The sequence below is a fragment of the Vombatus ursinus genome, unplaced genomic scaffold (assembly GCF_900497805.2).
Source record: "Vombatus ursinus unplaced genomic scaffold, bare-nosed wombat genome assembly UNPS02014773.1, whole genome shotgun sequence".
NCBI classification, from domain to species: Eukaryota; Metazoa; Chordata; class Mammalia; order Diprotodontia; family Vombatidae; genus Vombatus; species Vombatus ursinus.
Window position 1 is genome coordinate 7,748,928 of NW_020954551.1, and position 14,005 is coordinate 7,762,932.

The 14,005-nt window shown below is 41.8% G+C and overlaps 1 protein-coding gene across 2 annotated transcripts in view; it reads left to right on the forward strand.

Annotated features, from left to right (window-relative positions):
- PTPRG (protein tyrosine phosphatase, receptor type G) overlaps window positions 1–14,005 on the forward strand; it is a 790,321-nt gene that overhangs the window by 618,972 nt on the left and 157,344 nt on the right. For both annotated transcript variants that reach the window (XM_027863786.1, XM_027863787.1), the window contains exon 8: window positions 4,776–4,965. In XM_027863786.1, the coding sequence (XP_027719587.1) occupies window positions 4,776–4,965 (190 nt within the window). The remainder of the gene's footprint in view (window positions 1–4,775; window positions 4,966–14,005) is intronic.

A 14,005-nucleotide genomic window follows, 5' to 3' on the forward strand; every position in this document is an offset into this window, starting at 1 on the left:
TGATATTAAGCAAAGCAGTTCATCATCCCTGGCTCTTAATTTCCTTGGACATAAATTAAGGATTATGAAAGTACAGCCCTGGGAGGTAGTTGATAGGAAGAAGTATGTAGCAAGTGAATTCTATTTGGAATCAGAGGAACCAGGTTCAAATTCTGCTTGGGTACTTCAGTGTCTACTATATATGTATGTATATATGTGTGTCTATATATATATATAGATAGATAGATAGATAGATACACATATATACATATACAGACACACACACATATATATAGGGCCTACCTGGGTTGTTATTCAGTTGTTTCTGTCATGTCCAACTCTTCATGACCCCAGTTGGAATTTTCTTGGCAAAGATACTGGAGCGGTTTGCCATTTCCTGGGTAGACAAATGGAAAGAATGAAATGATCCTTGCTCTCAGGGAGCTTATGGTATACTTAACCTTTCTTGACTTTACTTCCTCATCTGTAAATTGGGTGGGATGACCTCATTAGCCTCCCACTCTAAATCAATGACTCTCTGATTCTATGTAAAAGAGTGTTTTGTACAGTGTAAAACAGTATAGAAATGTGAATTTTTATTATTATTTTTACATGTTTAGGGTTTGGCAGGCAGGACCACCTACCAGAAGGAAGCCACGGCTTATCTGGTTAAGGGAACAAAGATAAAAGATGAGAACAAGGAGCCAGGTCAAGAGGCCAGCTCTCCCTCTGTGTACACAGACCCCTTGTTCATAATAATGTCACTTGCTACCAAAATGGAATTCTGGCTGTATCCTCTCCTTTCACCCCACCCTGTCCTGCCCTCTTACACATTAGCACTCAGTTTCCATACACCGACTGGCGAAGCCCAACAGGCCAGAAGCCGGTCATTTCCGTTTCATTCATCTTCAGGAAATTAAAGGATTTTGGTGAGTATTCTCAGCCCAGGGAAGGGCACTTGAAAAGTCTGTTAAGCCTGTCTTCCTTTGCCTCCTTTGTGCGGGCTGTCAACTGAAGCTGTGATCTGGTTGACAATATAATATCTTTTAGGTCATTCGATCGTGTCTGAGAACCATCACATCCTTCCTTCGAGATCTTTGGACAAGTATAGTTAATGACAAGGAAACATCTGTAGCTTTCAGACGCCTAGCATGCCATTAAACTATAAAGGCAATTCGAGCTAAAAAAAAGTCTTTGTGTTGTATTATAGGCCTGCCTCCCTCTATAGTGATATGACTAATTCTTGTCCTCAGCATCAGAAATAAATTCTAAAGAGGACTTCACGTTACTCATCAAAGAAGAAAGTGGGCTGCAGAATAAACAAACCATGGACGCATAAAACCCCAAGGAATTTTAGAGAATCTCCAGAGCTTTTCCCTGTGCTCCCAGAACTCCATGTCTTCTGATAGTTGAATGACTAAACCATCAAGGACAGATGATTGCCTTCTTTTTGTAGATTTTTCAACAATGTATAGTTCACAGCTTAGCTCAATGGCGCTTTCCAGTGCTTTTTGTATGTGTTTGTTTCTGGGCTGCTCTCTTCCCTCTTTCCCATCTTGACCCCTTAGAGAACCAGTTCAGTGCTACACTGTCCCCTTCTCTTGAATCCACTGCCCTCTTGCCCTGCCAGGACTCAGCCCTGGATCATTCCCACCATCCACTGCCTTTGCTCCTACTCACATGCTTCAGAAAGAAGTTGGAGAAAATCATAAAGCCATGCTGAGTGAGTCCACTACAAATTTGTGTTACCTAACGCCAGCCAAGCCCTGGCTGCAGGAAGGCGAGCCTTTCACACCTCCCTGATTGACTCTTTCCCGCTCACCACGGCAGGTTTTTCAAACCTTTTCATTCGTCTTCCAAAATCTCATAGCCCCCCTCCCCACACTCCCTGCATTTCACTGAAAAAATGAAGGTTGTCCTCCAAGAGCTTCCTCTCCTCTTCTTCTCCTTAATCCAGAGCTCATAGATCCTTTTTTTCATTCCAGTCTCTCCTCTACTTGCACAAGAGATCCTGTTCCATCCCATCTTCTCCAGCAGACCAGCCCCTCTGTCATCTTTATCTCGTCACTCAATCTTACACTTACACTTACGTCCATGTCTCTCCAGTCCTCAAAAACCTGTCACTCAATCCATCCATCCCCAGTAGCTGTCATCCCATTTCTCTCCTTCCTTTTGTGGCTGTCAGCAATAGGCTTCTCCTCTTCTGTTCCTCTCACTCTCCTCTTAACTCTCTATGGTCTGGCTTCTGATCTCACAGTTCAGCCAAAACTCTCCTCTCCTAAATTTGCTAACGACCTCTTAATTGCCAAGTCTAATGGCTTTTTCTCAATCCTCGTCCCTCTTGATCTCAGCAGCTTGTGACACTGTTTATCACTCCCCTTTTCCTGCTATTCTCGTCTCGCTAGGTTTTCATGACACTGTTTTCTCCTCCTACCTATCTGACCATTCAGTCTTAGTCTCCTTTGCTGGATCTTCATCCAAGTAATGCTAATAGCTTTGGGTATCCCATAAGGATCTGTCCTGGGTCCTCTTCTCCATCTATACTATTTCACTGGGTGATCTCATGAGGTTTATTGATTCATTTATCATCTTTGCTGCTAATTTCTAAATCTCCTTATCTAGCCCTGATCTCTCCGCTGACCTCCAATCTCACATCTCCAACTGCCTACTGGACATCTTGAACTATATATCTTATAGAAATATTAAACTCGACATAGCCAAAACTCATTTTTCCTCCCCAAACCCTCTCTTTCTTGACTTTTTTTTTTACAGCGAAGGGTACTACTATCCTTCTAGTTATCCGGTCTCATAACCTAAATGCCATCCTCGCCTCCTTTCTCTCCCTGCCCTTCATATCCAATCTGTTTCCAAAGCCTATTGGTTTTACCTTTGTCTTATTTCTCCTATATGCTTCCTTCTCTCCTCTGACTCTGCCACCACCCTAGTACAGGGCCCTCATTACTTCATACCTCTAATATTTCAATAACCTACCGGTTGACCTCCCTGCCTCGTATCTTCACACTTAAGTCTATCCCCTCCACTCAGCCAAGTGATCTTCCTAAAGAGTAAGCGTGACTATGTCACCCTCCCTATTCAGTAAACTCCATTGACTTCCTCCAGGATTGAATATAAAATCCTCTGCTTGGCATTCAGAGCCCTTCACAGCCTGCTTTCCACCACACCTTTCCAGTCTTCTTAAACTTGACACCACCCCCAATACTGTGATGCAATGACACTGGCCTCCTTGGATTTCTTCACACAAGACACTCCCAGCTCTGGACATTTTCACTGGTCGCCCACTATGCCTGGAACTCCCACCAACACCACCCCCATCTCTGCCTCCTGGCTTCCCTCAAGTCCCAATTAAAATATCACCTTCTGTGGGGAACCTTTCCAGATCTCTCTTAATTCTAGTGCTTCCCCTCTTTTGATTATCTCCACTTTATCTTGCATATATCTTACTTGTACATAGTTTTTACATGTTGACTCCGACAATAGGTTGTGTGCTCCTTGAGGGTCAAGACTGTGTCTTGCCATTTTTTGTATCCCCAGCACTTAGCACAATGCCTGATACATAAATAGATGTTTAATAAATGTTTATTGATTGAGTAACTCACTGTTTAAATGTGCTCACTTCTCCCCTATTCTCACCCCTATTGTTTTGAATTTTTTTTAAAAGGTAAGCCAACTTTCTCCATTTTAAATTTAAATCCATTTCCTCCTATTTGCTTTTCTCTTGATCTCAGAAGCGTCGAGTTAGCATCCTCCTTATAAAAACTCTAATAAATTCCTTCCCCTTCCTTGGCCTTTTCTTTAGGCTAAACTCTCCTCCCCCTTGTCCTGGACTTTGACATGTCCTCATAAAGTTCTATGTTCTATTTTTAGCAAATTTGATGGATTTTCATTGGATTTTGTCTAGATGGTCTTTTCAATTCACTTTAAATAGTTGTTCTTCAAGGAAAACAGAAATACTGTATGTGGGGAAAAATCAATATGTGTAGGTAATTCCTTAGTTTTAGCATCGTTCTGGAGTTCCATATTCAAATCAAGGCACCACATTTTAGAAAGGGAGTTGAAGAATTGGAGAGCATCCTGTCCTGTCTGGAAGAGACCTAACAGGATAATGAAATCAGTCTGTAAGCACATATTAAACACCTACTATGTGCTAAGCATTGCGGATACAAAGAAAGGCAAAAAGTAGTCCTTGCTTTCAAGGAGCTTGCAGTCTAATGGAGAGACAATATGAATACAACTTAGTTTAAGCAGGAATAAACTGGAAATGATGAACAGTTTGGATATAAGGGATTGAGATGGAATGGAAAGTCAAAGATGATACTTGGATTAGAAAGATAGTGGTGCCCTGGATAGCAATAGGGAATAGGTTTGGAGGGAAAGATAATAAATTCAGTTTTAGACAATCTAAGATGTCAATGAGACATCCAGTAAGAGATGTGTAATAGGCAGCCGGGGATTTGAGACTGTAGGTTAGGTGAGTCAGACCTTCTTTGTCAAGGCCATCAGGGTAGCAGTCTGTCTAATTCAGGCTTCAGCTTCATGAGAGTTCCTCAGTTCAGGCTAAGTGTTTCTTTGTTCCACGGCAGGACAGACATCCAGACTAGATAAGACTCTTGGCAGGGATTTCAGCGGGCAGCCTGGTTTCCTGTAGGATTTGTCCATCTTGGCATCAGCGCTTCCTGCCATTTTTTCATTCTTATCAGCCCTCCTTCCCCCGTTTGACTTTTCTAATCAACTTTTCTAATGATTGTTCTTCCCCCCCCTCCACTCCCTGTGTCCAGATGGAGGCCTTCTATTCCATCTTTACTACGGAGCAGCAGGATCACGTGAAGTCTGTGGAATATCTGAGGAATAACTTCCGACCACAGCAGAACCTCAATGACAGGGTGGTGTCCAAGTCAGCCGTCAAAGATGCCTGGAGTCATGACATGACCGACCTGGAAAACCCACTGGGAACTGAAGCCTCCAAAGGTAGATGTGGACTGAGTGTCCTGGTTCTGGAAGAAATTCCTTTTCTTTTTCTTTTTTTTTCCTGGAATAAACAAGAACTTTATTATGTGGAGGAACAAGAAGGCAAAAAATGACTGAATAAAAAAGTGCCAGAACCAATAGAGAACTACAGCTGGTTGGTTTAAAAAAAAAGGGGGGGATACATATGCAAAATGAGAGTCTGCAGGGCAGTCATTTTAAGCAGAATTGGGAACTTACTTCAGGTTACTAAGTGAGAAAATAAAGGCAAAGAAAGACCTTTGGCTTTTAAAAACTAACTAGAAAACTTCTAAGTAGATAATTCACTAGTTAAGAGTTTTGTAATCTCTTGGACTTTTAGTGCAGGAGAAAGCAGTGAATTTGGAGTCCAGGGGGGCATTGATTCAAATCCTAGCCACACCAATAATATAGGAAAGACAGATGCACATACAAGCCACCGAGACCTCTAGGGCACCGGATTTGGAGGCAGGGGACGTGGGGTGATGTCCAGGCTCTGCCATTTCTTTCCTAGTTGACCTTCAGCAAGTCACTGGATTTCCCTGGGCCTCATCTTCTCATCTAAAAAGAAGACAAAATTGGACTAAATGATCCTGAGGGCCCTTTTAATTCAGTATCTCTTAACAAAAGCTAAAATTCCCATTTCTAGACTGGTAATACTGCTTTTATAATCTACAACCTAGCATGATAGGGACAGGCTCTCTACCAATGTGGGTCATCATTTTCTGTACAGCTTTCCTTGTTTAGAGTTGCATGAGGCAGTGAATGGTTGAGTGCCTTGCCCAAGGTCACATCACAGTGTGGGAGAGGCAGCTTGGTAGAGTGGATAGACAGATGAGCTGGAAGCCAGGAAGACTTTGCTTCTGGTCCCACTTCTCAGAAAGGAGCATAGATTTGGATCTTGAAGAGAGTGTGGAGGTCATCTGATTCATTATCCTCATACAGAAATGGAGGCCAGAGCAGGGGAGTGACTCGTCATAATTGTCAGCATTACTTTGTGGGCCACATTCCAACAGTGTCCCCCTCAAAGCCTCAGAACCCCATCATTAGTTACTTGTCTTCAGAAGAATTCCCCAGGAATCACAAAAACTTAAGCTTTTCTCACTTCCCCTTATGAAAGAAATCTGACCATTTCTCATGAGAAGGCAGAAGATGGCTCTTGTCAGTTTCATGGTGTATAAATATGCTGTGAATCCCAGACTGGGCAAAGACGAAAATGAATAGGGCGGAGACCCCGGGGGCACTCGATCTTGTTATGAGTGAGCAGAGAAGGAGTAAGAAGTGACTTTCTTTGGTTTTACCGTCTGAGGAGAGTTGGCTGCCCAAGTCAGCTTTCAAGGCCCCTTGGTAGAATGTTAGGCTTAGAGCAAGGAGACACTTGGACGTGAAGCCTGCCTGCCCTCGACACTTGCTGACAATGTAAACCTAGGCATTTCACTTAACTTATTTATTTATGTTGTCTTTAAGTCTGTTCCTTAATTTGTAAAGTGATGACTGTAAGGCTTACAGGACTGTATGGAGTATCCAATAGGAAAACGGAGGTAAAGTGATTTATCAGCCTCAGAGTAATACAGAAATATCTGTCACTGTTTTTAGTCTCTTATAAACTGTGGAAAATGGTGATTTTGTTCCATTTGGGGACTTTAGGAAAAAACATTGATAAGCTGGGATTTGTCCATAGGAGAACAATCTGGAACAATCTGAACTCAAACCTTGAGTTCTTAGCAAACGAGGAATGTTTGAAGGACCTGGGGATATTTAGCCTAGGGAAGAGAACAGTCTGGGAAGACATGATCTCTATCTCAATATCGTAGACTTAGAGCTCGAAAGGATCTTAGAGGTGGAATCCAGTCTCTTTTAGAGATGAGAAAACAGAACCACGGGGGAGTCAAGTGACCTGCCATCGCTAGCATCAAAGGTGGGATTTGAACCGAGGTCTTCCATCCATGATTCCCTATCTTAAAATATTTGAAAGGCTATCTTAGAAGAGAGATTAGGCTTATGTTTGGCCTCAGAAGGAAGAACCAGGAGCAATGAGTAGAAGTTACAAAGAGATACATTGGGCTTGCTATGAGGGAAAACTTCCCAGGAACCAGAGCTGTGCCATGGTGGGAGGACTGCCCCAGGAGGAGACGGCTTCCCCATCCTTGGAGATCTTCAGGCAGAGGCTGCATGACCCCTTATCAGCATGCTGTAGTTTTGTTTCAGGTGCATGGGTTCGATCAGGTGGACATTGAGACTCCTCCTACCCCTAAAATTCTCTGATTCTCTTGGCTTCTGAATTTTGTTCACTCGTGGCAAGTGGAGTCTGGTAGCATTTTTCTGACGGATTTCATTCCTAAAATTGATTCAAATCTAGGACAAGTTAACTGACTCGTTGACTTTGTGGGCATAGGGGCAAATGTGCTTGTGTTCTGTGAGTCTATCCATAAAGGTCCTAGGCTGACGTCGGCAGTCAAGTATCTCTTTGTCCGGGCTGAAGGAGGTGCTCAGAAATGCCAATAGCCTTTGTCTCAACAGGAATTCACAAGAAAATGGAAAGAGGGCTTCAGAACGTGGATTTTTTTTTCCCTTTCAGTTTATCTGGTTTTGTTTGAGGACCTTGGGAGAAGCAGGAGATAGGCTGGCCAGATTCCCTAGAGAAAAGCCAGGAGTTGGATAATTGGGGGTCAAAGCATTGTCAAGGGCATGATTTATTCTCCAGGCACAGTCTGAGGATTAAGAAACCCAAGGGCACATACAATACCCGGATTCAAGCAGGCACGGAAAACCTTCCCTGGGTTATTTATTTATTTATTTATTTATTTTGCCTGGCTACAAATACAGAAAACAAGTGAACTCAGGGGCTGTCTCCCAGGAGAGCTTACTTGGAAAGAGTGAGGCTCTCAGGGATTGATTATTTTGTGAGAAGTGTATACAAAGGACATCTGGGGGATGAGGAATTTATATCACAAGTGAGCTCAAGCTCTCGTAGCTCAAAATTGCTGAGGTTATGACAGTTATAAAGCTTTCCCCTGAAAAACTGGATGAGCATACAGTATATCAGGAGTATATATAGATTGCAGGCATCTTAGTACCCAAGAAAGTTAGGCAAGATAATGCTTTACATTGCATTAAATTGTCAAAGTGGGAAAAAGGTTTACCTTGAGTGTAGCTTCTTATGCATTGGAGCAGAGCTGGGGATCCTTCCCTAACAGGAGAAGTCAGTCTTCATTCTTTAGGTTCCACCAGGGGTAGAATTTAGTCTCATGTGCTGATTCTTCAAGGGGTTTGTAAGTGATCCTGCCTCCGGATTCTTCTGGAAAAAAAAGGAAAGTCAGAATGAGGAAGGCCCTGTTTGTTTCCATTATAAGCACCTGGAGGTCAGGGACTGTCTGCCTTCCATATTTATCTCAGCAACAATCATAATGGCATTTATATAGCACCTACTATGAGCCAGGTCCTGTGCTAAGCACTTTACAAATATTAGCTCATTTGAGTCTCACAACAACCCCAGAAGGCAAATGCCTGTCATTTTTGCAGCTAAGGAAATTAAGGCAAATAGAGATTAATGACTTGCCCATTTGTCCAAGGCTGGATTTGAACTCAGGTCTTCCTGACTCCAGACTCAGTGCTTAATCGATTGTATCATGTACCTGCTTCTAGCCTCTTATATTATTCCTTTCCTCTTTGTTGTTCAGTCATTTTTCAATCCTTTCTGACTCTTCATGACCCCATTTGAGGTTTTCTTGGCAAAGAAACTGGAGTGGTTTGCCATTTCCTTCTCCAGCTTATTTTACAGATGAGGAAACTGAGGCAAACACAGTTAAGTGGCTTGCCCAGGGTCACACACCTAGTAAGTATCTGAGGCCAGATTTGAACTTATGAAGCTGAGTCTTCTTGACTCCAGGCCAGGCATTCTAACCACTGCACCACCTGGCTACCCCTGTAATAGGTGCTTAATAAATATTGGTTGCTTGATTGGTTCAACATAGAGAATAGTATCAGTTCATTAGAGTGATTAAAGTCCGCGGTAGCTATAAGTTTACGATCCAGCAAGAGTAAATGTATTAAACACATTTAAATCATTTCTTAACCTTGTTCTGGGCCCTGGATAAGCCCTTAGGCAGTCAGTCAAGTGAAGCCTACACATCCCTTCTCAGAATAATGTTTTTAAATGCAGAAAATAAAATAAAACAACTTTTTTGGGAGGGGGAACCTGTGAACTTTTAAAATATTTTGATGATTTTGTTTCAATAAAATCCTACACATTGTATTTTGCTCATTTTAAAACATCATCCCAATGGGTCATCTACAGGCTTCATCCAATTGCCAGAGGGCTCCATAACACAACAAAGGTGAAGACCCCTGAACTAGGGGGCTTCACTAGGTCTCCCTGCAGGATTAGACGCAGAGTTAGAAGAGACCCTGGCCATTCATCTAGTCCAAATCCATTCTCTTTCTCACAGAGGAGTCACCCGAGGCCCAGAGAGATTAAGGATTGGCCCAAAGTCATGCAGACAATCAGTGAGAGAAGTGAGATTTGAATCCAGGGTGTCCAGCTCCAAATTCAAGAGTCTTTTCAATGCAGTCCCATCCAAAGACCAGAATGGAATTAAAGAATCACAGAGTTGAAAGGGACCCCAGACCAACTAGCCCAACCCCTTGTGAGGATGCTGTTCATATGTTACTGTCCTTCATCCCGTTTGAGGATCTGGGTGACTTTGATACCCTGACATTTTATATCATTTTCTAAATGTTTCTGGTGAAAGTTCATTACAAAATACAGCATCTAAAGAAGTTGGAGCCTTAGTAGCCAAATCCGTCTGACAGAGAACATTCCTTTTCTAAGAAAAGGTGAAAACAAGCATGACAGACTCATAAAATAACGTATAGAAAGTGTTTTCCAAACTTCAAAATGCTATATCAACTTTAGTTATTAATAACAATGATAATGATAATAATTCACCAAACATTTTAAATATAATGACCCCTATCTGATTGTCAACATCTTCCTGCCCATTTCAGCTCCCTAGGATTTCGGTGATGGAAGACTTTAGAACTATGCCTTTGTCAAGTTATGAGCCACATAGGGAAAAACATAGCATATGAATGCATTAGAACCCTGCTTACTGTCCTGTTGATAGGATTAATCATCTGCTTGTTTTAAGTAGCATATTCTCTCTATCAATCAATCAGCACAGTGTAGTAAGTGCCTACTCTGTGCTGGGCACTGTGCCAAGCTGTGGGAATACAAGTACAAAGAGTGAAACAGTCTGTGTTCTCAAAAGCTTCCATGCAGAAATGCAGATGTGGTTGAACCTTCCTGCCATATCTATTTTATATCAATGACATAGGCCTGGTCAACCTTTTCTTGTGCTGACATTTATAATCAATAGAAAAGTCTTAATTTAACAGACTACTCTTTTCAATAGTGGATGTGTTAGCAGAACCTTAGCTTTCCTGAATTTGCTGGACAGCCTTTCCGGTATAACAAGAATGGCCAACATTTATATAGTACCTACTGTGTGCTAGGCACTATGCTAAGCACCTTACAGTATTATCTCAACAACCCTGGGAGGTAGGTGCTATTATTATTCCCATTTTACAGATGAGAAAACTGTGTACATTAGGTGGTAATCTATAGCATTTCTATCCTCTAAGACTTCGTTCTCTCTTAATGGAGAGGCAACATGGAACAATTGAAGAGGCACTGGTTCCAGAGTCAAAGGACCTCGGTTCAAGCCCCAACTAATACTATATGTGTGTCCTTGGGCAAGTTCCTTAACTGCCCCAGGCCTCAGTTTCCCCAGCTTTAAAATGAAGGAGTTGGAATAGATAACCTCTGAGGACCCTTATTGCCCTAAATTTATGATCCTCAGGGGAAAACATTGTCTTTGGTTTTCTTCTGGCCTACTGGAGCACTGTGGTATAGCAGTTGAGTCCTGGATTTGGAATCCAGAAGACTCAAATTCAAATCCTGCCTCAGAAATTTAGTAGTTATGTGAATCTAAGTCCCTCTAAGCTCTAAGTCTATGATCCTATGATTCTCATTGCTAGGTACCACTTAGTGCAAATAATGAATCTTTTGAAGTGACTGCACGTATTCTAATTTTCACTATTCACAGGTATAACAATATGAAATGTGGTCATTGGTTCCAGCCCAGTGGAAATGTGCAGTGTGAGTTCTAATATGACAGCTACCCCAGGGGATTCATTATTCTCACTAATCAGGACTTGGCCTTAAGTAATCCCTTCAACTGAAGAGATTGGCAGTAACTGATGGCCCAACATATTTATGTCCTCTCTGTGTGGTGCCTTGCCCTCAGGGAATTTACAGGGCAGCTGAGTGGCACAGTGGATAGAGCCCCCGGGCCTGGAGTCAGGGAGACTGCTTCAAGTCTGGCCTCAGACACTTATTAGCCGGGTGACCCTGAGCAAATTACTTAACCCTGTTGGCCTCTGTTTCCTCATCTGTAAAATGAGCTGGAGAAGGAAATGAACAACCACTCCAGTATTTTTGCCAAGAAAACCCCAAATGGGGTCACAGAGATTCAGACAATACTAAACAAAAACAACAGAAGAGACTATGAAACATTCACAAATAAGTGTACCGAGGAGTAGAGTTGAGCATGAAAACACTCTGAAGGTTTGTAGGAAGGACGGTCTACTTCTGACTGGAAGAATTAAGGACCCCAAAGGGAGGAAAGATGGTGGCTGTGTTGGCCACATGGGTAAAATTTCAGCTCACAGAGCAGCGCAAGGAAGACAGTCCAAGGATCATAAGCCAATAATACTCATGCCTTAAAGTTTCTAGAGGGCTGTCTCACAACAAAAATTCTTATTGCTTTTTAGAAGAAACGCAGGATCATGCATTTAAGACTAGAAGGTCCTCAGAGACCATTGAGTCAATATCTCATTTTCCAAATAGGGAAACTGAGGCCCATAGAGGTTAAATGACTTGCTCAAAGTCACACAGCCATTAAGTAACAAAGCACAAAGATTTTAAGCCGAGTAAACAAAATTAAATACTTCTGTTGGTGTTGTTGCTGTTTTCTTAAGGCAAACACCAATGATAGAACAATGGGAGATGTCAGAAAAAAACGCCTAGTATCTTACAACAGTGTTCTTTCAAAAGAAACACTCATAATGAACATTGCCCATAACATTACTTTTCAGTTACAGTAAATGGAAACAGTATTTGGGTGAAGAGACTGCTGAAACACATAGTTAATTCGCAAGGCAGCTTTTTCTCAATAAATAACTTTGACAGAGTTGGTGATTTAATGGGATGAGCTTCCCGTTATTCCGCAGCCCATCCTGGGCGCATGAGGAAGAAAAGCCTGTGATTAAGTGCTAAACACCATCCATTGTGAAGACTCTCTAGTGATAAATGGGGGAAAAAATAACATTTCTTCTAAAAACATGGGGACATGTGGCTTATTAATTTAACCAAACCTGTTCAAGCCACAATGGAACCTAAGCCATTTGATCTGATAACTCAATTTGAGGACCTAATTAAAGTAGCCAGAAAAACAGCAGAAAGAGAAGGAAAAAGCACAGAAATACCTAAATCCTCTCCAGGAGCCTGAGCCATTAACCCTTTGCTGAGGGGAAGACCTCTTGTATCTCTCATTAGAAAGAGGTCCTCTCATTTCATCATGCCAATTTCATCTTTGGCACAACACAGCTGAAGCACATACATTAGAACGTTCATAACCTCACTTATTATAAATTGAGAGAGCTGGAGAAGGGAATTATGTGTGTGTGCTAAGAAATCACGAGTTCTCTTCTTTGTTTGCTAATTTAGCCTGAAAATGCTACTTGACATTGAAATCATCGTTTTCAGTTATTTGGGGGGGTGGGATTAAGGGTGTTCTATTTTCAATTTAATCACTTGCACTCACCAAATTAATGAGCTTGAATTGCATTATCTTGTTAAAAGAAACTCTGATGTGAGCACTTAATTCCTTTTTAGGCAGCCACCCTCCCAGACACACATAAAAAGAAAAAAAAAAAACACAATTTCTTCTTACTGGCAGAAAGTTTTAGCAATGGGTATTTGGGCTTAAGAGTATCAATATAGAATTCCCTTTTTCACCTCTTATTAATGTCACTAATGTCATGGATCCCAGTTCAACAATCGTGGGGTTTGGAATTGCCTTTAAAGACAAGAAAGGCCTTCCAGACCTTAGATTTCTAGCTTCTCATTGTCTCAATGCAATCACCACTTTGGCTAACTGGTGAAGCCTTATCAGACCTTAGTCAACCCCTTATCAGAATAATGGTTTTAAATATGTAACATCAGTTATGTGGAATTGCAAAGGAAATATATAGGAAACTGATTCTACTGAAATAAACATGTAATTTCTACCTATCCAAGTTTATATTCAGTGCGTCCCAATTACTTTAGGGATTAAGTGCGGATCCTGGCATTTGAAATCCTCCCTAGGATAATTCCAGTGTACCTGCCTTTCCAGCCTTATTTCATGTCATTTCTCTTTACTCTGTTTCAATCAAACCAGTCTAGTATTTCTATCATGTACAGTATTCAAATGTCGTCCCCTAGCACTGGGCCTTTGCATGGCTGGGTGCTCTCTCTCTTCGCCTCCACCTCGTAGAAATCTTAGCTTCCTATAACCACAACCCATGTCCACCTCCTACAGAAGGCTTCTCTCCAGATAGGAATCCGTAGTGCCTTTTCCCTCTTGAAATTCCTTTATTTTAGTTTGTATAAGCTTTGTATTGACTTCCCCGTAGGTATATTGCATTCTCCGTCCTCCTACCAAGTTAGACGTTCCTTGTGAAGTCATATAAGCAAAGGGCTTTGCTAAATAAATGTGTTAGGATCATTATCGCATTAGGGACAGCTTCGCTTTCATCTTCAGAACGCCAGCGTCCAGCACAGTACGAGCACGTGGTGTTGGCTTTATTGATTGAACGGCATTCAGTGCCCAAGTCATTCACTAGCTTTCTCAGTAGCTTCAAGTGCAGTGTTAATGAGGCCAAGATCGCAGATTCATTTCATGTATGGGCAAATTAATAT